General features: G+C 41.6%; 1 protein-coding gene and 1 long non-coding RNA gene across 13 annotated transcripts in view; one reads left to right on the forward strand and one right to left on the reverse strand.

Annotated features, from left to right (window-relative positions):
• The window catches only part of PIK3R1 (phosphoinositide-3-kinase regulatory subunit 1), a 61,849-nt gene extending 40,974 nt beyond the window's left edge, over window positions 1-20,875 (reverse strand). Inside the window, exons 1-3 of one of the 2 annotated variants that reach the window (XM_064500136.1) lie at window positions 20,688-20,875; window positions 18,622-18,850; window positions 15,511-16,265 (exon numbers count right to left, since the gene is read on the reverse strand). In XM_064500136.1, coding sequence (XP_064356206.1) covers window positions 15,511-15,844 — 334 coding nt within the window. In that variant the 5' untranslated portion in view covers window positions 15,845-16,265; window positions 18,622-18,850; window positions 20,688-20,875. The remainder of the gene's footprint in view (window positions 1-15,510; window positions 16,266-18,621; window positions 18,851-20,687) is intronic. The other variant, XM_064500135.1, reaches the window with a different exon arrangement.
• A 436-nt stretch (window positions 20,876-21,311) lies between these two features.
• The window catches only part of LOC135324153 (uncharacterized), a 155,403-nt gene continuing 150,512 nt past the window's right edge, over window positions 21,312-26,202 (forward strand). For 4 of the 11 annotated variants that reach the window (XR_010385507.1, XR_010385505.1, XR_010385506.1 and 1 more), the window contains exons 1-2: window positions 21,326-21,734; window positions 22,853-23,000. This is a non-coding gene — a long non-coding RNA (uncharacterized LOC135324153). Of the gene's footprint in view, window positions 21,735-22,852; window positions 23,001-26,202 lie in introns of all 11 variants that reach the window. The other 7 variants (XR_010385499.1, XR_010385500.1, XR_010385502.1 and 4 more) reach the window with 6 other exon arrangements.

Raw genomic sequence — 26,202 nt, forward strand, 5'->3', positions numbered from 1 at the left:
AAAAGAAAGAACCAGAGTTACCTTTATTTGACCCTACCAAATAGGAACACCTCTTTTTCTTCTACCTTCTTAAAAATTTTTTCGTTTGTTTGTTTAAATGTGGGGCATGCCAGGAAGAAGGAGGATAGCTTACTTGATTCACAGATAGAGAATCGTTCCAAAAAAACTAATTCCCTGTTGAGAACAGAAGAAAGAGAAATGCATTTGCTTTAAACTGACCTGATTTTTTTCTAACAGGCTTATGAGTCTCTGTTTTCAAGGGTAGTTCAACTGACTTGCCTGCTATACCAGAACACGCATTTTTCTAGCTATGCCTCCTTTTAGTTTTCCCCTTCCAAATTTATGTATGCAGCTGGAAAAAACTTGCATCTTAATTAGCTCATCTTTGGCATCTTCAGAGAACTTTACTAAGGCTTTTAAAACTTAAAGCGCCTCAAAAATGGTAGATACAGCAGACGGTTGGTATAGCTCACCTAACCACTGATACACTACACACCAGGTATGTACAGGCATACCTCATGTTAGTATGCTTCACAGATACTGCAATCTTTACAAATTGAAGGTTTGTGGCAACCCTGCATTAAGCAAGTCCAGCAGCACCACTTTTCCAACAGCATGTGATCACTTTGTGTCTCTGTGTCACATTTTGGTAATTCTCACAATATTTCAAAATTTTTCATTATTATTATATCTGTTATGGTGATCTGTATATCTATAATCTGCCTCCCTATTCCCTGAGACACAACAATATTGAAATTAGGCCATCTAGGGCTTTCATAGCTAGAGAGGAGAAGTCAATGCAGGGTCTGAGAGGATTGACTCCAATTTTGAAAGAAGTTCTATTGTGGGTAAAATGCTATCAAACAGCATTGCATACTACAGAGAAAGCCTTTGTGAAAGGAAGAGTCGATCGATGCAGCAAACTTCATTGTTGTCTTATTTTAAGAAATTACCATGGCCACATTTGCCGCATCGAAAGCATTTTACCCACAATAGAACTTCTTTCAAAATTGGAGTCAATCCTCTCAGACCCTGCATTGACTTCTCCTCTCTAGCTATGAAAGCCCTAGGTGGCATCTTCTTCCAATATAAGGCTGCTTTGTCTACATTGAAAAATCTGTTGTTTAGTGTAGCCAGCTTCATCAATTATCTTGGCTAGATCTTCTGGATAACTTGCTGCAGCTTCTACATCAACACTTGCTGCTTCACCTTGCACTTTTATGTTATGGAGACTGCTTCTTTCCTTAAATCTCATGAACTGACCTCTGCTAGCTTCAAACTTTTCTTCTGCAGCTTCCTCACCTCTCTCAGCCTTCACAGAATTGAAGAAAGTTAGGGCCTTGCTCTGGATTAGGCTCTAGCTTAAGGGAACGCTGTGGCTGGTTTGATCATCTACCTAGACCACTAAAACTTTCTCCATATCAGCAATATGGTTGTTTCACTTTCTTATCATTCGTGTGTTTACTGGAGTCACACTTTTAATCTCCTTCAAGAACTTTTCCTTTGCATTCACAACTCGGCTCTTTGGCACAAGATGCCTAACTTTGGGCCCATCTCAGCTTTCGACAGGCCTTCCTCACTAAGCTTACTCATTTCTAGGTTTTGATGCAAATGAGAAACATGTGACTCTTCCTTTCACTTGAACACTTAAGAGGCCATTGTAGGGTTATTAATTGGCCTAACTTCAATATTGCTGTGTCCCAGGGAATAGGGAGGCCCGAAGAGAGGAAGAGAGACGGGGGGGAACGGCTGGTCAGCGGAACAGCCAGAACACACAACATTTATCGATTAAGTTTGCCATTTTATGGAGGCATGGTTCGTGGTGCCTCAAAACAATTACAATAGTAACATCAAAGATCACTGATCATAGATCACCATAACAGATATAATAATAATGAAAAATTTTGAAATATTGTGAGAATTACCAAAATGTGACACAGACACAAAGTGATCACATGCTGTTGGAAAAATGGGACCAACAGACTAGCTCGATGCAGAGTTGCCACAAACCTTCAATTTGTAAAGACTGCAATATCTGTGAAGTGCAATAAAGCAAAGCGCAATAAAATGAGGTATGCCTGTAATTCTTTTAGGACTCAGGATTACTAAACAGGAGCCTGCCACCTCCCAAAGGGTTCTAATATTTCACAGTAACTGTGCCACTAATAGCCCTTTTTAGGGAGATCAGTATACAAAATCCCACCTAAACCTAGGTCTTGTTTTAAGGGAAATACTTCTTGTTTTGTTTTTGTTTTTTAACAGGATATTTCTGGATTTCTCGGGAGAATCAGCCATTCTGCTTCTTTTTCTTGTATTTTACTATACGTCAGCTTTCCACATTTTAAACATTCTTCTCAAACTGAGAAGTCTTGGGAGACAAAACAAAGCCGCTGGTTATTCTAATGATATTCAGTAAAGAATAAATAATGCAAAGGAATTAATGAATATCGTAATTATGCTGCCTGATGTTGTGAAGCAACCAGACTGGAATAAGATAATGTGAGGCCACAGGTATAGACTACCTGGAGACACACATACACAACTTGTTTGGCTTTTGCTTCCAAGAGGAAGGACTAAACCATTACATTCAAAAACTGGATCCCCCCACCCCCCCGCAATAGCTACCCATCCTCAAATTACATGCAGAAATTTAAGACATACTAAGACTCAATACTGTAGTTACTGTAGTCTCTTATCAAGCTATTAATAAGAGCAAGAGCAAAGCTACAGGTGTTGTTACAGTGTTCATTTACACCATGATCTGATGGTGTTTTGTAAAGCTTCAAAGCAAGCTGCTTTTTATTTGAGACAGGAAAATACACATGGATTAGAGATTTCTGACAGGCTACAAACAGGTGACCAAATCACATTTAACAGGACAGAAAAATCTAGATTTTTCAATATATTAAATTCATCTTGAAATTAGAGAAATTCATGCTTTTACTTCTGAATGGCCATCAACTTGAGCCCAACAGAACAAATTTGAACCACATTTAACTACTTTTCCCTGCTCTCTTTATAGCTTCTCCATGCTTTATGCACATTACATGTTCTCTCTCTTTCTCTCTCACCATTTGGTCTCTTTTTCCTTCTGGCATTCTGTAATGCTGCCAGCCAGCAAGCTTTGCTTTTAATAAGTAGATCTGCCAACTTAAACACCAGTCTCTTAAGGCAATCAAATAATGAAACACACATGTATGTACTTGCACGTAATCTGTCAAATGCCTCTACAGCCCACCACAAACAATTTTTGCAATTCGGGGTTTTCATAGGAGCATGCATTCATACACTCCTGGTTTTCAGAGATCAATTGCCATGTTTTTTCAGAATCCTGTGTCCTGGTTGTACAGATACACCTAATGCCTCTGTGATTTACATACCAATATCTAGAAGAAACATGAATTATGAAAAAATTAAAAAATACAAAGCTTGTGCAGACAGCTTCATATAAAATAAGCGTATCCTTCAATTTCTCCAATTCTGTGCAAAGGTCTAGTGCAAGACAGCACAGATTCCTCCACGGTGTCCAGAGAGCGCTAGAGAGTTCATGAACAACCATTCCAAATATCAAGAGTATTTTTTTGTACCTCCCTCATTACTCATCTATCATTTGCACTGAAGTGTTCTGGATTTCCACTTTCTAAACTAGTACTTCCCAAAAGAGAAATTTAATGTACAACTCTAGCAACAGAGTAACCCAGCAAAAAACTGTCTGTCACACCAAGATGAAGTTGCACTGACGCATCTCTTGATTAAATAAGGCTGGAGTTTGCAGCGTGGAAGAATAAAGATGGTAGCAGAAGTATCTTTCAAGCAAGCAAGTTACTGATTGGTATTCGAAAATTAAAATCAAATTTCAAGGACTGAAATTGACTACATAACTTGCCATCACTTGGAAAATTCCTGCACTGTTCCTATGCATTGCAACTGTGAAACAGTGGAAAAAAAACAAAACTATTACAGATGCATCATAAAAGTGCAAGGAAAAGGTACTTTAAACATGCATCCCTGATATGCATACTTTTAATACGAAATACACTTTTACAATAAAGCCTGAAAATTTGAAAATTTAAAATTCCCAGAATTGGGAAACAAGTGAGACAACACTAAATTATGTCACCACATCTGTTCAATCTGTGCATTCATATTCTAATAATTCTTCTGCTTTTGATGCTTATATTTTGATTCCAGACAGTGAAGCTGGATGGTGCAGTCAGAGGTATGCTAGTATGATTTATTCTATAAGGAATCATCTTGGACACCCCGCACTAAGTAACCGAAGCCAACAGTGGAGTAAGCAGATGGTACTTTCTCTTTGGGACAAATAAAGCCTTACAGTGTCCAGCTTACCTTGGTTCTGGATGTTAGCTTATCTCAATGAAAGTTAACTGAAATTTTATTCCAGTTCTGTCCCCGAATCCAGCTTTTTGAAATGTTTTTCCTGCATGACCTCCTATTACAAAGAGATTAACACAGACACCTTCGAACTGTAGTTATTTTTAAATCTTATTTGTGGGCTACCTCACAGGAATCATAATGCTGTCTTCGCTCACGCCAGTACCCTGAAGATGTCTTAATATTTGAGAAGCTCTGTGATGCTATAACCAGGAATGTCACTGGAAAGAGCACGAGGCAATGAAAAAATCTGCTACCAGAGAGGAGTCTGAATACTGTAAAGTAAAGGTGGCTTAAGACCACAAACTAAACAACCAGAATGAAGCAATTCTCATTCAGTGAAGATGTGTACAATGAACAAAGCAAGGATGAGAGGCAAAAAGGGGGTCAGGTGACTACACAATTAAAAACTGTATCATACTGCATATGCTACAAGGAGGTGTAGTTACATGTACAAACACAACTTTGAAATGCTCAGTTTTGCAACCTGAACAATGCTTTGCTACTGTGTGGACTTCCCTGTATATATGCAAATACATCAACAAAAACCCGTATTTATTTTAACAATTCATTACCATAACAGAATATCCAGTTAAAACTGTCACTATATCATTTCCTCACTTATAAGGAACCCTACTGATCATCACACTAGATTGTAATGCTGTTTCCCTTCTGTCTTTGAAGCCCGTAAAAGGACAGTTAGATACTGTTCTTCTATACAGCGTATATCATGTAGTATTTTACACACATCCATAACAGATGGAATTTGGTATACTGAAAAGGCAGAATCACTTAAAAACAGAGCTAGCATAATTATAGCATTTGTGCTCCAAACCCTACAGGCAATGGGAATCTTGTCTGAGAGAAATAAGAACTGTGGGATTTGTCCCAATGCTGCTAATCCTTGACTATAGGTTTGATCCTGTGCCTTCTGAAGTCAAAATGGGTTTTGCCGTCAATTTAAGGGAAAGTAGAATAGCAGCCTGCTGCTTCTTGTATGAACAAGTCTGTTCAGTAAACAAAGTAATGTCTAACATTTATAACAACATCAGTACTTAAAAATAACCTTATTTTTCTCTTTGCATCCAAAGGGATTTTGAATAAAACATTTTAAATTCTCTATTCAGAGGAGAACAGCTCACATTAACAGGCACAGGCATGTTCCATCTAAACTACTAGACAATTTACCACAGTATTTGATTGACTGGCTATTTAGATCAGACAATGAAAAGCAAAAAAACCCATTCTCATCTTATTGGCGTGTTCTTACTGTGTCATAATAAAACCCTAGATATTTGTCTTAGAGGAAACATCTGGAGCAAAAGCATACCAGTTGGTAACTCTCTTCCCCTTTTTGCTAAACTGTAAGTGCAGCCTAAAGTCCTGTATCTTAAACCACTGGGGAAAGCACCCCCAACCCACTAACCTTTTCAGTATAAGTTTTAATATTGTAAATATAAGAAACTTAACTATCACTATGAGACTAGCATAATCCAAAGCAATGATTAATATCACGTACAACACATGAGTGCCAAATGTTCCCTTAGCAGATAGTCGTATTTCTCTCAACAGCCAAAAGGCTGCTCAAAAGAAGCAGGACTTCTTGTTAGGTGTTCTGTAGTAAATGTTATTAACCCAATGACTTTCTTTTTGTTACAGTAAGTGTTGTGATAATAATGGGATTTTGAAAAACTCTTATTTTAAGTGTGGGGCTGGAAATTACACAGACTAACAAAAGAGTTTTGGAGTTGTCAGCACTAAGTTTGAACCCAGGAGGAAGTTAAAAAAACGTAAAAGCAGTAGGGAATGCACACTAATCTCTCAACCAACCGTAATAAATTATAAATACAGCAAAGCAAGAAGAATTCAAACATTCATCCCTCTGTGCCCTTGAGGACCCCTAAAGTAAGTGAACAGAGGTCCTTTATTTCCAGACATTTGATATGAAGCTTTTGCTACATACTGTTTTGAATATGAGTTCCTTAACACTTTCTCTGTTGAATAGGCCAGATTGTGAGAGCCACTAAAAAAAAAAAAAAATCTTTAGTCTCAGAACCGGCTTACACTGGAACAGAAGGCCTCCCTAAATCTTCCTCTCCGTAACAAAATCGCTTACGTAGGCTAACGAGTAACTATGCTATTCTGGCTTCAGAACAACTGAACAGATTTGGACTGGCAAAAATATATTCTAAGTTATATTCAAACATCTGTCCAGATTTGACTACAAAATACCCAAAATAACTTGTTTCAGAATGTCAGCGGATGACATTTTCTGACGTTTCTCTCAAGGGAAAGGGTATATTGCAAACAACGTCATGAACATGAAACAAAGAATGGAAGACTGTATTACAGTAAGAGGGACAAAGTAATCGAGTCTGGTCAGCCAAGAATTTCCTGCTTTAGAGGAGCTCTCACATGGCACCGATCCACCACAGAAGACCTATGCGCCACCCCACACAGACAGCTTTGGGGTCTGTGCTTAGCGCGCAGAGGATGCCGGCGAGAGCCCGGGGGGCCCTGCCCGTGCCCGTGGGTTCATTGCTCCGGGCCAGCAGCGCGGGGAGACCCGCAGGGACATGCCAGCCTCTGGGGAGGAAAGCAGGGAGGCAAGGAAGGCTCTGTCACCACCTCCATCGCTCCTCACCTGTGCCAAGCAGCTGCAGCTCCAGGAGGAGACAATTCATGGCTAAGTTTATAAACATAACAGACATTTTTACTTCTCCATCCAAGCCTAGCACATTAAAAATTAAGAATTAGCAACAGAGGACTGGAATGTGTGGTCACAGTGTTAAACATCATGTGAAAGCACAAAAAGGATTGAGAGCCTTTGCCCTTAACTGCTTATTCCTGGGATATTTCTGGATGGAAAGAGAGTGAAACCAGACACAGCTGTGCAGCCTTATCTATCACTGCACATAATTAGTGGCTTCTTTCATTAATGCCCTAATTTAAGAGATCTGGTCTACCACCAGCTGCATGCAGTTTAGGAAGAGGGTAAGTAGTTTAGGAATTGGTAAACTCACAAAGTAGGACCCCTCCCTGTGACAAGAATATCTGATAAGCCATCGCGTGCTCCGAAACATGAGCCTGCAGCGTTCTAGCCCATTTAAAAGTTCCTCAGCATAGCTTCACCAAGAAAAATTATCCATGCCTATCAGGTACCTACAAAGCTTTATCCAAGCAGGATGTGACATCTAGGAAGAAATCAGTGACAGCACTAAAGCTTTCTCTCCTTTCCCAACAAATACATTCTACTGATATATTCATAAACAAGACATTTCAAACAAAAATCACACTGCCACACCTCCTGGAAGGTGCATGCCCTACCTGCACTACAGAGCTCATGTTGCACCACTCTCCCTTCCTTCCCACCTGGTGAGCAGCAGGCTATGTTGTAGGAGTGCATGGACATACTGTATCAAATGAATCTGATCCCAGGGGAGAGAAATAGCAAGCAAGATACCCCTGAATTACATCAATCAGATGTGTTTAACTGGAATAGTTTGACTTTCAGCCAATATCTTTCCATTTTTAAATGTGAATGTTTTTTTAGAATGAAGTAGCAAAACTTAAAAGTACAGCAGACTTAATGAAGTCTGGTTTTCCATCATACAATAACTTGCTAAAAAGGTAAGAAAAACCAAAAAGACCAAATGGACCAGTTTAGGCCTTGCTTACTTACTGAAAAACACAATAGCTGCTCAGGAGCTTCTGGAGCCCTGGATGGAGCTGGGATTGGAAATGGAAACTTACTGGCCTGCTTCTGGCCTTCTGCAGATCTGCCTTCTACAGGAGTATCTTCCCACCCCGGACACTACCAAGCAATCCGGCAGCACAGACAGAAACCAAACCTACCAAAGGTAGATTTCACTTCTTGCCCTCTATATCCACAGTCTCTCACCTCAGACTGTAACCTCTGGGAAATGCTCTAGTACAGCCAATGATGCCAAGCATATATGAACCAGTCTGGTGGCTTATACAAGCAAATTGTCTAACAGCTAACTGAACTGTTAAAGACCATTTTAGTCATTCATACCATAATTTACACAGTAGTTTTAAAGAACAAGATTGGCTTTAAAGACTTTTTTAAACTCTATGAACTGTATGCAATCACTTCTTTCCGTAGCTCAGGGCACTAGCATGTTTTTGAAGCTCTGTCCTGAGGATTTTTGGTTATACATCTCTACTACCTAAACTGCAGCCTAAATATTACTTTTAAATGCTGTCTTACATGAAAACTACTTTATAAAATGGATCAAAATGTGAAAATAAATAGTGTTTGGGTGTTATTCTTCTGGACTGCTGCATACAGCATTCATGTAAAATTGAACAAAAAGCAATCAAGTTAGTACAAGCAGTTACAACTGCTAACGCTTTATCAAAGGACTTCAGGCAGTGCTCAAGGATGCAGCAGTTTCTATGACAAAGTGAAAAAACATGTAATACATAGATAACAAGAAGAGAAAAAATAGCACATTCTTCTACTAATGAAAACACAAAACAGGATTGTATTTTATACATACATTTTTCCTGAAAGAGAATGAATACAAATTAATGAAGTATAAACTGCTTTTTTTGCTACTTTAAAAAAAAAAAAGCCAAAGCTTTCCTCTTTAAATTCTTGTAAGGACCTATATTCTCACCAAAGTACTCTCAGGACTTAAAGTCCTTCTCCCGTCGAAATACTGTTTTAATAATCCTGTAACTCCCCTTGTCAGTTCTAGCTCTTAAAATAAAACAGTTCTTTGTATTGTAGACTTCAGATTGATTTCATGGCTGTTCATCATGGAAACCAACTCCGGAGCAAGAAGCAGATGTGAAAGAGTGGGCAGCCAGCTGTAATTACAACACCTGTGTTCTTTCACACAAGAAAATGTAGATGTGTATATGGCATCACACAACTATTTAAGTGGGCACGGTTATTTGCTTGGGTGCAGAACGATCCACTCTTGGCAAATACTTAGCACCATATGTTGCTGAAACTCGTAAGTTCATTTTCTCCTATGAGAACCCAAGTGAGAACTATTTACTAACTAGTGTTCTTCTCAGATGTTCCTGCATCACAGCTACAGGCACAGATTAAGATGATTCCAATTTAGAGCAGCAGGTTATTTCATATTTGCCATGTTTTAAATCTGCCCCAGGCACATTCACCTCAGGTAGAGTTATTAAAAGACTGAATCAGTATTACAGAAGGCTAAAGAAAGGTAATCAAAAATCACTCAACATAATGCCATTACTGTAACTATAAAAAGGCATATTAATATTAATATAATATAAAAACAGGCAAATATTTCTTGCAGAATCAAAGTAGTAACGTCTCATTCTTTCAGCTTTTTAAAGCAAAATGTATGAGGAAAGGCAGTATTTTTTTTTTGACTAATTGATACACCTGGGAAAAAGACCTAGATCAGCCACACAAGCCTTTTTCAAGTGTGAGGTCTCCTTTAGGACCCAAAGGAGGTCCTGTGTGCTCCAAGTAAGATATTTTTTTCCAGAAATATCAGTTGGTCAAGTAAAATAAAGTAGGTTGGCCAAGTAAAATAAAATATTCTTCTCAAAAGGCATCTCTCACTAAAAAAGAAATGGTGCAAGAAAAAAATATTCTTACATCATCACGATTAAAGCACAACCCAGAAGATGCCGTTTCTGAAGTCCTTTCCTCCCTCTTGCTTTCTTCCCCCCGTTACCAGCAGGTGGGGCCAAGCATCAACCACGAACTTGCCCAGTGCTCTCTGTTCCCATGCAGTCTGAAATAGCCCTCGCAAGCGTACCCCTGTGCTGTCTGTGCTCACGCAAACTTTTCAGTTACTGCCACCACCAGTCCTACAGCTGTGAAAAAACCGTTCTGCCTCACGTTAGCACAAATTGCAAAAACTTTGTTTTCATTAGCGATGCAGCAGGTGGCGAGAACTCTTTTCGGACGCATGTGCTAATCTGGCAGTTAGGAATCGTTTGACTCGCACGCCGCGAAATGTGGCCCCGGAGGAGCTGGGGAGGTTCTCCGGCAGAAACCTGTCACATTTCTCACTAAAAGCGAAAAGCAATTACTGCTGCAGCGCACGACTCTCGGGCAGCCCTGACAACTCTGGCAGAACCACGGCTTATTCTCACACCGGGCTGCTTAGAACAAATCCCAGGGCTTTGGCTTGAACAGCAAGTACATTTACCAAATGAGATAGTGACTCATCACTTCACCCCGTTATTTCCTTTTTCCATTTGCCTAAATCAGGACAGATGATGACCGCTTTCTTCCCAGCTGAGGCTCCAGGCTCTCTCCACTCCATTCACTATTATGTCCCCTACTTTACAAATGTAAATAGTTTTCAGAAACACAATCATGGTACTGCAAGATTAAATAAATTGTACATTAAAAAAAAGTAGAGAAAGAAACAAATCCTACAGCATATTCAGTTCAAGCATGTACAAACAGTTTTCTGCTTTCTGTCAGTTTGGATCTTTGTCAGACATTGCATAACCTGGTCTCTGAAAGGAGGTTTCCAAATGTTGTGTGTCGTTATCTTTAATAAAGAAATTTACGCTATATTTTTGTCACGTGAAGGAACAGCTTCCAATGATTTCAGGTTCTAAAACAGCTCAAATGGTATGAAATATTAACATATACAACCATTTTAACACAGGAAGTTACAGGAAGCTCCAAAACACCAAAACAGAAAAATTACTCATATGAAATTCCAGTCTGCCTTCTGCAACCCGACCTTCATTTAAAAGTGGGGATTTAGCATTCCAAGTTAAATCAGAAAAGATAGATTTCGATCAATCATTAAAAGCTTTACACTCCAAACTCTGTTTGAAATCAGCTTTCAGGAACCAGGTAGAGAAATGATACTGCATGAACCAACTCTAGATGTATACAGTCATGTCAGATGAGAGCTGAATCAAAGTCCAGAAAACTCAGCTAGACTCGGAGCAGCTTGTTCACTTCTCATCTTCAAAAAAAAAGTTGGGGGAGAGGGGGCTAGGTTGCTGCAATTTAGAAAAGAAAGTCTTTCAATACAAGAGATGAATTTTCCTTCTCAAGACTTTACTGCTTCACACAAACTTCAGATATCTAATGGAGGGCATAAAGATGACCCTGAGCGGGGTCTCCACTGTTGGCATGGTCTCCATTCACCTTTCCTCAGTAGGAGGAGTAACCTGGGAATAAAGGGCAGGTGGGAGCCCTGAGAGCCTTACGCCAGCAGTATGGATTAAATCTGCCTTTGAGTAGCCCTGACTTGCACCAGGCCTGAAACTGAAAGGTGCTAGAGGCTTCGTGGGGCTCTTCTATACCCTTCATTTTCTTATCTTCACAGATGCAATTAAAAAAAAATCCAAACCCATCTAGTCTAAATCTATTCTACACTGACAAAAGTAAGGGGAAGACAGACAAAAATGCAACAGTACTAAAATTCCATTTAACTATCCACACTCATTCTAGAAATTTAAATGGATCATTGATAAAAAAAATCTGGGGGAAAATATGACCTAAGTGCTGTAATAAATAAATGTTTTTAATAGAATTCAACACTAACAGCAGTTTTATTTGTTTTCCAATGAGCTTTTAACATTTAAAGAGCTCCCTATTTATTTATAAAGAGGACTGTGATTGCATAAGACATCGTCCAGATGAATAACACTGCCCATGTTACTAGCCCCATTGACTGTAATGCATCTATTCAGTGCTTACAATTATTTGTGTGTACCTGCAGCACTGAATACCAGCAGCATTGTGGCTAAACATTGCAAATTTGATCTGAATCTGAAAACCGACTAGCAAGTAATCAAGCTTACCAAGACCAGAGGAAAAAACATTCAGAACAAACAATGACATATTAAAGACTATTGAAATAACTAAAAGGTAATGAATTTTTAAAGCTTTATATATGGTAAAATTTAAAGAACTCATATGATTATATATAAATTCTTAGAAATCTCCAATTAGTTTTCTGATATTCTTATCCAACACATTCACATGGGTACACACAGAATTGACTCTCCATAGAATGAAAGAAGTATATGGATTACAAATAACTGAGTTACATTCAAGAAGTCCCTGTTTCCAGTTCCCCATTAATTTGTCATTTTGATACACAGCAGTTTCAAATCATCAAGCACTGAAAATGTAAACTTGACTCTATTTGGTCAAGCAAGTTTCATACTACGCATTAATTTATTTAAAATACACTCTAGGGCTGTAGAGAGAAGTATCATCCTAGGAAGAATCTTTTGGCCCACTGCCCATTAAGTTGGCTGCTGGACAATATTAACTGTGCTATTCTCTGCACCAAATTTTATACACAGAAATAGAAATTGCAAAACCACCTGGAAGTCAGATATACACTGCTACTTTACTCTTATCTTTATCTGAATTGTATTTCCTCCTAACAACTCTGATTTCACTGTATGTATCATTTTTTATAGTATTCTGCTCACTCAAAAAAAATTGCACCTTCATTTTGGTTTTTTAATAATCTTCTTTCAGTGCAACATTTCCCATATTTTGTTTCTAAACACACTTTTAGTCTTTTTATGGTAAAAAGAGCTGTATAATATTCAAAAAGCCAAAAGATATCCTCATCTTTAATTTTCCCCAATTTATCTTAAGTAAACATACATGATTTTAAACATAATTAACCAATCCCTTTTGCCATTTGGAGTTCAAAGTTCAGTGTTTCTCCTAATCCTGCTAGGGTGGGTCTCATCCATGGTCCTAGGGCATTACTGAAGCTTTCTAGCCTCTTTCATGAAATTCAAACACTAAGTCAAAAGGATTGCAGTGAACTCAAAGATTTCTTTTACCACAAAAAAAAAAATACGTGGCTTGATTGCAAGATGATTCTTAGACATTTTGGTCCATAGCAATATCGTGTGTGCAAGTTTCATTTGAGGATGAAAGATTCCCAGTTAAATTAGCATTTTTTCACTTCTAGTCCCTACAGTTCCAAGCTATATAAAATAAGTGTATCACACAAACAGTAGTCTGTGTAGAGGCAATAAACTTTAGGTTAGGAGAAATCTAGTCACTAATGGTTGGGGCACTGTCTCATGCCAAAGAAGAAAAAACCCCCCACCCACTATATTTTAGTAGGGCCCCCCCAAAACCACAGCAGAATTTCGCAGCGTAACTCCCAGCAACGGTAGCTTCCGTAAATGCTCACTGTGAACCCAAGCCCTTGGCGGGCTCTGAAACCACGAGACCAGCACCAGGACTTCTCCATGCAGTGCTGTACCCAGCTCACAGCACGGAGTTGAGATTAAGAGCATCAAGCAAGCAGGGCTAGAGAGACCAAGCAAGTTACAAAGCCCTATGTTAAATTTGAAGCAATAGATGTTTCAAAGCCTAAGATGTTGGTTACTTCACTGGAGCACACACATGTAAAGGGTCAGATTTTTGTTCCACCCGCTGTCTCTCAAAACGACCTGCCAGTGTTGAGGCGTCTATTCAAACACCACTGCTTATTCTGCAGTTACAATATGATGGAGATGGAGACATCCATTTCGGCAGGTGGGTTTAGAGGGAAAAAAAAAAAAAAAAAAAGAAATGTTACCTGACCAGCACATATTAACATCTAAATCAAGGAGTTATCAAAGAAGTAAAAAGATTTTTTTTTCAAAAGCAAAAATCCCATTTTTGGAAGTAATGCAGTGAGAGCCCAGATGACTAAAGGCTGAGGTTTTGAGTGCTTAAAAACTAGGGACAGTACAACCTAAAACGCCATTACACCCCCATCTGACCCCTTCTCTCAATCTATGCTGTACACCAAGACATTGCAGAGATATAAGCAATTCTTCAGTGCTTAAAGAAATCACTATGAAAAACAGTTCAGGTCTACCCTTTACTAAGCCTCTCCCAATCTGGGGATGCTTCTTCCAAGTTTTCACTTAGTTGTCCTGTACAATTTTCTGCATTTCCTTTATCCTTGTTGATTATCAGCACGGTTAAACATAAATCATAATAGGCAAAGTGGGATGGAAGCTGATAAATTCACAACTTTGTGAATGATGCTGCAAACATTTCTATGCAGGTAGAGGGTGATGATACCGTCCATGACTGTGATATCACTGTGAGAATCAGGATGACATACTACGACTCATATTTTCCACAGGTAGAACTATTAAGCATTTAAGTAGTATTATGTGTTATAATAATACAAACCATTCTAGACTTTTAAGAAGTGAAAGACCAATCTAAAATCTATCCTAAGATGGATCTGGCTTGTTTATATTGGTTTAATGTAAAACCCCAATATCTGAATGCCAGTAGGTAGAGCAGACAAAAATCACCAAGTTTGGGGGTTTTTTGTTTGTTTTTTTTTTTTTTTTTAATCTACAGCTCTTTCAATTAAGACTTTCTTCTATTAGCAGAAGAGTCCTGATCAAATTCTGTCCAAGTTCTCAGCATACTGTTACATATATAGGTTAGAAAGTGATTTATGTTTAAACAAAGAAAATATCTTCCTTTGTTTACATAACTGATATTTTTTCTACCACATGCCCTGCCCAAAACCAAACAAAACATAAAATTAAATCTGAATTTTTTTTAATCAACATTCCACTGCTTATTTCTGAACATCTACTCTTACTTTTAATGCCACATATAAACCTCCATGACAAAGTACATAATTTTCACTGTTAACAAGATATTTATTCTAGGAACGTACTGTTTGTTTGGAATTCATACTGTTGGATTCACCAAGAAATCTCAATAGCTAGTTTGACAAACCACAGAGGGAAACACTTCCATCGGCTTCTTGAAAACCTAAAATAGATGCTAGCCTACTCATTCTCCATTTAACTCTTTACAGTTATGAATTATAAGCATACCTTTTCAACCTGTGAGATGTACCTCACAATAAGGCACCACAGAGACCAGTAACTGACACAACATACATGAAATCACAAAATATGCGACCTAAATTTTATGGTGAAATACAAATAATTCTTAATTGACTGAGATGAGGCACGCACTAAGAAAGCTGACAAGCATGTATCATACATGTAAATGTACAGTCATATAAGTCTATGAAACAAAAATATCTGATAAAATGTGGAAGACACACCCATGCACACACACGCGTGCACGTATACACATCATCTGAGAACAGTACTAACCTTGTTGCTCACTCTCTGCTTCAACTTTCGCAGGACTCGGTGCAACAGGGAGAGGTCGAGGAGGACGAGGCTTTGGAGTTGGGGGAGATATTTTTTTTCTTCCAATGTACTCTACATAAGTTCCCGGAAAATCCCCCCTCTCCCCTGTGGTTTCATTAAAGCCGTTTAACCAACCGATTTCCTCAGGCTTTGCTTCTTCCCCTTCACTGAATCCAAGTGCTAGTAAGGTACCTTTATTCACAGTTAATATATCTCCTAAGTGCAAGTCAATGTCTTCTTCTCGCTCTTTTTTGTAGTCATATAAAGCTCTGTATTGATATCCTTCAGCACTCATCTTGGCAAGTGATTTAACATTCAAAAGTGTTAAACAGTACCAAAATGCAACTGTCCAGTTATATTTTTATGTATGGATTCAAGATGTATTAAACAGAATAATAAAAATGTCAATAGCAATGTCCAAGTAATAAAATCCACCAGAGAATCAAAAAGCACCAGGATCTGTCATTTTACTGCTGATGTTTTATTCATCTATTTATTCTGAGTCAATGATTGTTGCAGAAGAACGTGTTCCACTTCTTCTATGTCTAGCAATATTCTTCCAATTAGTTCCTTGTCTGATTTTTCTGGTAATTCTAGGTGTCCATACTCAAGTTTGGCTGATTCTTACAGCTGGTCACACCTTCTTCTGAGGTACTTGACATAACTGCCCATGTACCTTAAATACTCTGCCACACAACTCTTCATACATGCTCTTCCTAGAAAGAGAAAAAAAAATTGGTAGAGTCATTTCAATTTCTCTTGATACTTGGGAACCTAGGATTCCACATGTGATTTAAGCTTCCTGCAACCCAGGCAGAGGTCAGGTATCCCACAAAAGGGGCCTAAATAGCAATAAAAAAGCAACCTCACAAAAAAATCCATCAGCTAATGCTTGCATTTTTATAATAGATAAATGTAATTACTTGAACTGAATGTGAATCCCAGCAGTATGAGGCACGCTGCTACATATTCCTTGCTTCATTCTTGGTGGATTACAGCTATTCAAGTCTGAGAATTGGAGGGCTAAGCCCTCAAGGTATCCCTGTCAGTGCTATCTCTAACCTAGGAGCACAATCCTACATACTATCTACCTGAAGACACAGGGCCACAACTCCTCTCCACGAGTAGGAACATATCTACCAGAGTAGAAACTCAGTGTAATTAGCACACACATGCTCAGCATTTGTTGCTGGTGTACTCAATGTCCTGATCTTTGTACAGAGGATGAAGGTGGGTAACAATCTCTAGCCCAAAACCTATATTCCCCAAATCTATTGGAGGTTTAGTCTTTTCATAATCTGCAGTGAGAACCAAGTCAGAAATGCTCTTACTTGACAGGTGCATTTTTTCTTTTTACTTAAACAGAGGGGCTTCCCCACTCCATCTTCCAGATGGTTTTTAATGTGTTGATAGTATAATGTTAGAAAAACAATCAGCAACTGAAACAGCCACACCCAGACCACCTAAGCAGCACCAGCAGGAGAAGAGTATCAGGGTGTATGCTTAAATTACACTAAAAACAAGAGACTACAGGCCTAAACATTTGAATCAAGTTTGCCTGACTGTAAAGTAATAAGGAAAAATATGATTGAAAAAAACCAATATTTTAAATTTAGCAAACAGTAGCTTAAAGACATACAGAAGAGTGAAAGTTTTCTAAACATTATTATTTCAACAGTTACTCATTTTCATCTACTTAAAGCCCAATTGTAATTTTAAGTGCTACACCAGAAACCAGAAAGGGCTAACTACTCAGCCTTGCATAGAAACACCTAAACTACAGCTGCATAAAAGACTTGAGGGGGCTACGTAGTGCCTGTAGGTAAAACACTGACTGCATACTGTATTCTTAGTGTAACAAAAAGCTGAATTTTTTCAATTAACACTCCCTTTTACATTGCAAAAGGAGAAGAGCAAACAGGGTTGTATTAGGCAACCTCTGACAGCTCTTTTACACTGCATTTTCTCTAATGTCTCCAATAAGCCAAAAAGTCCTTGGAACATGACTAACTGAAAAGCTAAAAAGTATCTTTAAGAATGTATATTTACTTTTCAAGGGATGGCCCTGACCTCTATGTTCTCTGTGGCTCCTTTTCAGTCCTTCAGGTCTAAATATAATTCCCTGTAGCTTATTGTGCAACATCTCTTGTAACAGAGCAGAGAAAAAAAATCTTGCAAGTTCTTGAAGAACTTCCTTGTCATCCACTGCAAACATTTTTGCCATAGGAAAGAATTATCTTAGCCTGAATTAGACTTCTTATTAAGAAAATTGCCTACACTCAAGTATTTATTTTCAAATATATCCATGTGGATGAGGCATCCAGTTCCCATGGAAGTTTTAATGAGAAATTTCTGTAGCCACTTCTGTAAACCCAAACTATGTTGCTTAGCACACACCAGCAATTATTACGGACTTTAAAATTAACAAGAAGATACTTCCACTGATACTTATTTTTGCATTTTCTACCAGGAGGAAACGCAAAGAACCTGACAAGAACTGGAAGGGAGAAAAAAAAAAAACAACACACGAAACAAAATCTGCAGCACAAATATCAATTAAATTGTACAGAATTCTTTTTAAAAGCATGGGTTCCTCCCATTTCATAGAGCAAGGGAACAAAATGAACTTACACACCTTAGCTGTAAATGTTGGAGCTAATCTAAATGTTTCCAATCAAAACCAACTATGCACAGCAAAACCTGCAAGCAAATGATCAGTTCTACTATATTAAATATTCTGAAAAATTTATTTTCTTGTTAAGAAAGGTTCAACAAGTGCTCTGCTACTACTCATTTCACTCCTACTGCCTGTAGGCATTTTGGCAGTTAATCAAGTAAGTCTTCTAAACACTGCATAATTTAACTGACTTGACCTACTCCTCTGATCTTCTATCAAATCTAACACAGCATCTCTATGGCCAGATATTTAAAATGAGTATTTGTGTCTTACACCTCGCCTGACGACACAAAATTTGAAATGCTGTAATAATGTAAAAATGGTTTAAGATAGTTTTTAAACCTATTTTAAAAACTCAGAACTTCATGTCAGAGAGAACAAAAGGCCTCACTTACTTGCATGTTAGAACAGCTCAGTACAGTTACGGCAACAAGGTTTTCCTCAGTCTGGCTTCCCTGGGGCTCAGCACTGCAGTACTCGTTCGTACGTACTCTGCAGCACTGCCCTCGCTACAGGCCCCAGCACCCCGTCACAGGGCTGACGACTGCCGTGCGTGCCCGCAGACGCCGCGTGGGTGATCCACGCAGAATTTCTTGAATTCATGCCTGTATGTATCCTCCGTATCTGTCAAATTTGGGGATGGAGGAAGACTCTGACTCCAAGAACCTTGCATACAGCCAGAGTGCACGTCAATAGGTAAAAACCAGCGATGGATACTATTTCTCCACATCAGCCTGGAAACACTGTAGTGTCTCCAAATAACCCCTCTTTGACACTTCTTCATTCTCTGTCCTGTTAAGATTTTACACAAATAGAATTTTATTCCAAGTAGAGTTACACAGTCTCGACCCTCAGACATTTTGATTCAAACTGACTTAAGCTGATTACTCTTAATATAAATAGCTCAGAGACCATCTTAAGTAGAGAGAAAAAACCCATACCAAACACTTTAGGCAAGAAACATTGTTATATTTGAGATGACAGATTACTGAGTTTCTAGTTGGCGGATTGAACCAAAAAGGAGGAAGAAGTATTGTGAAAGTAAAATGCTCATTTGTTTTTTATTTACTGCCTAAAGAGCTCAGCCTGGATGAGAGATTCCCGAGTTTCGGCAGAATTCAGTTCTCTCCACAGAATGGTTTACGTTGAGCTTATCAATAGTTAGGAGATTTAAAACTCTAAAGAAAGTTAGATAAGGTTCTTACATACCCTCCTCCTTTTCCACTTAAGGTTATATGAAAGCTTCCCTGCTGCCCTCTTTTGTCCCTCTATTAAAAATGATGTCCAGCTCCCACTCCACTGGTACCTAAGCATTTCCTCCCACACTGTCATTCCTTTCTTGACTGAGAAGAAAAACGTCTACTTCATGACTACATGCTACCGCCAGCCCAACCAGAGGGGTACTTGTGCGTTACCGCTCCCGCATCGCTATGTCAGATGGTGACAATTGTCTTTGCTTTTAAGTAGGCACATTTAATAAGCATACCTCCTTGTACTGTCATCTCTCTCATGCGTATGATTCCTCTAATGCTTACTCCAAAAACTCCCAGGGAAAAAGTGCCCAAGACACCAACTTCCCATCCTTGGCTATCATGAGCTTTGTCAATAGAAGATCAGACCAGCATATTTACGGAAGCAGAGCTTTGCACCGAAATAACAGGAACCGAAATCTAAGCACGGAGTTTTGCTCGGAGACGGACTCTTCTCCCCACTAGGTGTCTACACACCTGTAACTCAGAACTGCAGTTATCTCTAAAGTGAAGTGTGATGCTGCCGCTCTCCAAATGGAGGTAACCAAGGAAAGTACCGCGCCGGGACATAGTTTTCCGCAAGAAAGCGAGGTCCGCAAGGTACTATGTAAAAGAAGTATTAGGAGATGGATGTTGATAACACTTTATATCAGCTCCATTTTCTGGTCTTCGCGAGAAGGGCTCGGAGCCCGCGGGGACGCTGCCGCAGCTCGGGCACCAGCACACCGCGGCAGCGCCTCGCCGACCCGGGCGCCGCGACGCGCCCGCCCGCGGCCGCTCTGCCCCGACGGCGCCGCAGGGCCGGCGCCCGGGCGGGCAGCGCGGCACCGCGCCGCCAGCCCCGGCGGGCGGCTCCGGGGGCCGCGGCCCGGCCCCGCCGCGCACAGCGCGACCAGGAAGCGCCCTCCGGCCGCGCGGCCGCGGCAGAGGCCCCGGCGCCGCCAGCAGGAGCGGCGGCGGCGCGGCCTCCCCGCGCGTCAGGGCTCGGCGGCGGCGCGGCCCGGCCTCGCCCGGGAGGAAAAGTTGCAGCGAGCCGCGGCGGCAGCGCTTCCCGCCGGGCCTGGCTGTCGCACCGCCGCGCCGGGGCCCGGCTTCCGGGCGGCGCACGGCCCGCACTGCCCCCCGCCCCGCCCCGGCCCCGGGAGCTGCCCGGCGGCCGCCGCCGCCAGCGGGGCAGCGCCAGGTGAGCGGCCGCCGCGGCGCCCCTTTACCTCAACGCGGCGGCGGCGCCGCCGCCTCCCTCCTCTGCCGGCGCCGCCGGGCAGCCGCCGCCGCGTCTCCGCCCGCCGGCGGCCGCCGTCCCTCCGCGCGCCCGGGCCCGGCTTCCCCCGGCCGCGCTCGCCGCCCCAGTGCCCCGGCGGCGCGGTGCCCGCCGCCGGCGCTGCCTCCGCCCCGCCTCCCGCCGCGGCCGCCAACCGGCTCCGCCGCGCCCCCGCCCGCCCGCTGAGTGACGGCCGCGGGGCGGTGCCCGCCCCGCCCCGCCCCGCCCCGCCCGGCCTCCGCTCGCCACACGCCGGCCCGCGGGGCCCGCTGCCGACGCCGGCGCCCCGCGGCGGTGCGGGCGGCAGGGCCGGGCCGGGCGGCAGCGAGGGAAGGGCCGGGGCCGCCTCCGCCGCCTCCCGGCGCTGCGCAGGGCGCCGCTGGGGCCTGGGCGGGAGCGGCCGAGAGGAGCGTGCGCGCTCCCTCGCCCCTCCGCGGAGGCTTCTCCTTGTCCCCCGGCGCCGTGTGTGTGTGTGTGTGTGTGTGTGTGTGTGTGTGTGTGTGTGTGTACACACGCACCCAGGACACAGGCCGTGCCCGCCGCCCGGGACGGCCGCCCGGGGCCCCGCGGCGCGGCGCGGCGCGGCGCGGCCTTGGGGGCCCCGGGGCCCCTCGCAAGGCGGCTGCGTCCTGCAGAGCGGGGCCCGGCCGGGGTGGGGTGCGATAAGCCCTTGTCGCCCGCTGTCCCCGCTCGGCGGTGTGTGCCACGAGCCCCCGGGAGCCCAGCGCCGCTCCACGTGCGTCTCAGCCCCGGCCGGCGAGAGGTTCATAGCAGGCCCAGGCGCATGGGTGGAGGCGGTAGCTGTCTGAAGTAGCCAAGATCTTCAGTTGATATCGCTAATTACCATCTTATGGTGCCAAAGTTTGCAAGCCTCTGTGCAGCACAGAATGAAATGACATATTCCCTGCCCCGAGGAGTTTACAATCTGAGTGGATCTGACAACACGAGGGTGTGACAGGACACCACGGGGTTGCAGCAGCAGGATCATGCTGTTGAGGTATGTGTGCTGTGTTTGAACAGGTCTCTGTTTATCTTTTAGATACTAAATATATGCATACATATGTTACCATGACGCAGTTCTTGTAGGTGTCGCTATGAAAGAGGAGAAAGCGGTTTAAGCACAGGTTTAACGAGCGGGGAGGGAAAGAAGGCACGGGCAGCAGTGCAAGGAGCAGGCTGAAGGCTCGTGGAGACCAGTGCCACGGCGCAGTGAATGCCAGCGCAAGGGGCGTCTGCAAAGTGGCTAAATGAGGGCAAGCGATATGTAGAACCTGGAAAGCAAGGACAAGGAACTTGTGCCTGACGCAGGGGCACGGATAGGCACCGCTGTGGTAGGATACTCAAAAAGAGGATGGGGCGGGATCAGGTCGACTAGCCAAAGAAAATTTTTGCAGCTGTCCTCTCTATGGATTTTAGGAAGACTATTTAGGTGTTAGAGATGTCTGAATACAGGTGGTTCTGATTATGAAGAGAGGACATAAGGACATAGACAAGAGACTTACCTATTTGGGCAGACCACAAGGATCAGGTCTTGAAATACTGTGTGAGAAACTCTAAGTCTGGTGAAGTAACATAGATATCCAGAAATACATATGGCCTGAAGTCTTATGATCAGAACAGAAGTACATGTTGGCTGAGGGGAAGGGAACAGTCTACCTTGCTTTGATTTGGCAATTGGGCATTCTTAAAAAGCAAATTAGCTCATGGTCTGATCACAGACAACTAAGAGAAAAAGTGAAACAGCTTTAATACAACAAGGTGTAGTTTTTACAGAGTGCTATAGGTTGGTGCTCCTGAAAGAAAGTACATGCTTTTCGAATCCTTAGACTTTTGGAGATATGTTTAAAAATGTTCCAAGATGAGGAATTTCATTGTACTGAGCTTGGAGAAAAAAGCAGAAATCTCTTATCAGAGATATCATATATATATATATATAAAAATAAATATATATATATATACATATATATTTGAAGATGCTCCTCTGTGGCATCTTCCTTATGCTTTGGAAGGGATGTTTTTCCCCCATTGAGTTCCTGACTTTCTTTGCAAGCTTCTGAGAGAAACTAGAAGGATATTTTCTGACATCTGTTAATCATTTCTGCCTTGGTTCATTAGGACTTAACTTACTCCAGGACTACAGATGAGAGAAAGCAACAGCTCCAGAGGCCTCTTGGGATGGCAGGATGGATCTGACAACGCAAGGTGTGACAGAATGCCACAAGGTTGCAGCAACAGAATCCCGGGATCCAGTGCCCAGACAAAGGTAAAAATGCTCTTATTAGAATATCTGGCAATCTAAACACACAGAATGACTTTTAAATTTAGCACTCTTTCAGAACAGTGTGTGTACGTAAGCAAAAGCACTGTTATAATTTAAATACTAAATGATAGTAACATTGAAGGTTACTGAGAAAAATGCCAGCCCTCATCTCGTGTATTTTTTGTGGGATAGAAAATGCAGGCAGAAGCAGAGTTAAGAAAGAATGTTCCATTTCTTCTGTCCAGACTGCTGTCTCTGTCATTTGCTGTTGCTGAGGGCAAAAACAGCATGGATTTTGAAGGGGATTAGACAGACTGGCTGGTTGGAATGCCAGTCCTGGGCACTGGCATGACAATGGAGGATTTAAGGGAACTCAAAACCTCTGGAGTAATGATTCCCAACTGACAAGACAAGACTTGTCCCACAGATGAAATGCAGGGCTAGAGTTGACGGTTCTGCTGCCTGCCTGCTGGTGCTGTGTCCCTCATTGGAGGAGAAAGTCTCTAAGGCAGTGATGGATGGACCTTCTGCCTGCATCCCCTCCGTAGCAGCCAAGCATCTGGGTCTGCTTTCTTTATCAGGTTTCCTCTCTGAACTCACCCACTGCAGAGAGAGAGAAGTATCCAAGAGGGGAAGGTAGGCAATGGCAGCAGGTTGTTCTGCAACAGCCCTTGCTGCCTTTTTGTCAAGCCTGTTGTAACTCCTCTTGCAAGGTCACTCCAGCTGCCTCATGCCCTGGACTGTTCATTGCCCTGACCTGTCTCCTTCCCAGGCATTATGCCAGCGTCTCCAGGGATCATTGCCCATGTCTAATCTCAGCAGGAGAAAGCCGTGAGGTTTTCCCTGAGAAGATTAAGAAGCGCTGCTCTGGTGTAAGGCTTGATACAAAAGGGAGGAAGATGCAGGAGTTCTAAACCTGGGTCCTTCTTCAATTAGCTACTTGGAAGGAGCCCTTATGGATCACATAAAGCTTTTACATATAAAGTTTACAATGTGAGTAATGCATGTAGGCATGCTTGATTAGGTCAAAATTTCTTGAGAAGAATGTTTTTGACCAGTTGAAAGATTAAGTCATTGAGGCAACATATAAACAGGAGTGATTGTGAAGCCCGACAATCAGAGGAAAGAAGAAAAGACAGAAGTAAGGGTGAAATAAAGGTAGAGGGCTCAGTTTACAACAGACGGATTATCCAGTACAAGCCATACACGCTTGAAGTGCTTGCTAAGGAAGACACCTTTAATCTCCATCCATCAGAGGATCTTTTGAGGAGCATTCCTGCCACAGGCTGCTTAAGGGAATACAATGAAAAATGAGCAGGTATTTTGTTCCGCACTAGTAGCAATCAGGTGATTTTAGCCTTCACATCTTACCTCTGGTCAGACTTTCTTTGGTAAAGGTCATGCAATACTGGAGAGAATTTACCCTGGAAGTTCCCTTTCCTTTAGCAAAAAAAGTTCAGCTTGATCTCAGAAAGGAAATTTTAAAGTATGGAAATTGGGAAGAGAGAAAAGAAAACAAAACGTCATCAAAGAGGATCTGTGGAGAAAGCAGAATTCCCAGAGCATCGGATCTCTGTTACTACAGCTGGCAAACTACATTTGTGTTCATTACTGACACATTTTAAGCAGGGAGATTTCTTTCTCTTTCTTTTGAGATATCAAGGCAAATCCATTCTTAAGGTAAGTTATCTAGCTTAGTGGATTTCATCAGCACTGAATGTGATCTCCTGGGATAATGTGGGCAAGGGTAGAGGAGGCGGCGTAAGGGAATTCTATTGGAATATACTTTAGGTGTGATGAATGTTAATGGAATGTGTCATTTGCTAAGTTCAGAACAAAGTCCTGTGACTCCTGATATAACATCGTACCATCCTGCAGCAGTAAGCTTTCTGCCAGCTGATTTAAGGGTTTAAGTTGAAAGAGAAACAATGCTTGTATTCTTTCTTACTCCCAAAACTGAAAATGAATTTACACAGTGTAACTTTAGCTGTTCTAGCACACATTGCTAAATGACTCATGTAAAATTCCTGAAGGAATGACCATACTGGGGAGTCAGGAAAACAACAGGAAAAGCTGTTCATAATTGTTGTAAACATGAATTAAATAGAAAATAAATAAAGTGGATCACAAGAAGGAAAAGCATCAAAGCCTGTGAATGGTGATGTTTTCTGTCATAGCTAGGACAAAGACAATATTACTGCCCAAAAATGTGGTTTAAATGTGTTTCTGAAGACAAAACAGTAGCATGAAAAGCAAGTTCCTTCATTGCTCAGAAGTATTCTCTCATATAAAGGAAAAGAGTGGGCTAAAAATAAGATGGAGGAATGCAGGAAAGAAATTAGCAAAGCTTCCTATCATATTAAGAATCAGGCAAGTAAGCCTGACAACTTTCGTATTAAAACTGGAAGGAGGCTGATTAGCAGTGTGCCGGTCATGCTGGGCATAACAGAGCAATTTGATTTGTATTTTATTTCAGGTCCGTCGGAGGGATAGAATGGGGGATCTACTTGACTGAAAAGCTGACATCAGCAATAAATGTCTATATTTGAGCTAATCAGCCAAGTTTCCCTTTATAGACATTTCTAGCGTATGACTCATTTCATGCTATGGTGGACATGATGACTTCTTTTCATTTTCCAGGAGGAGGTGGTAGAATCTCCATCACTGGAGGTTTTTAGGAGTAGGCTAGTCAAACAGCTGCCTGGCACAGATAAAGGTTGTCCTGCCTTGGACAGAGAGACGGAGTGAATGATCACTGGAGTCCTTTTATGGATCTCTAAAAGCATGTGTATATTAATTCTCTGAAGAAGACACAAACCCTGATATATCATGCTTTCTCATAGTTAAACTTTCCCGTCAGAATCGAAGTGTCCAAAATCACTTCCCTGCCCTTCCAATACTGTATCCAAAAAACAGATTTCTGTAGTCATAAAGGCAGAGGACCATACCTCCATAATACTGTCTACTAGAAAGGAGTTTCTAATAGAAACTCCAGGGGTTTTAGAGCAAATTTCCAAAACACTAGAACTAATGGAAAACAAGTTTTCTATGTGCAAATCACAACCAGAAATTATTTTGCATTTATGAAAAGCCTTTAAAATGTTTTGCTTGTAGCAAACTGTCCTTAGTCATCTGAAAGTTGATTTTTTATGCAATCTTTAGTCTCATAATTTTCAACAAACTAAACATTTTAATGAAAATCTAC

This window comes from Dromaius novaehollandiae, chromosome W (assembly GCF_036370855.1).
Source record: "Dromaius novaehollandiae isolate bDroNov1 chromosome W, bDroNov1.hap1, whole genome shotgun sequence".
Taxonomy (NCBI): domain Eukaryota; kingdom Metazoa; phylum Chordata; class Aves; order Casuariiformes; family Dromaiidae; genus Dromaius; species Dromaius novaehollandiae.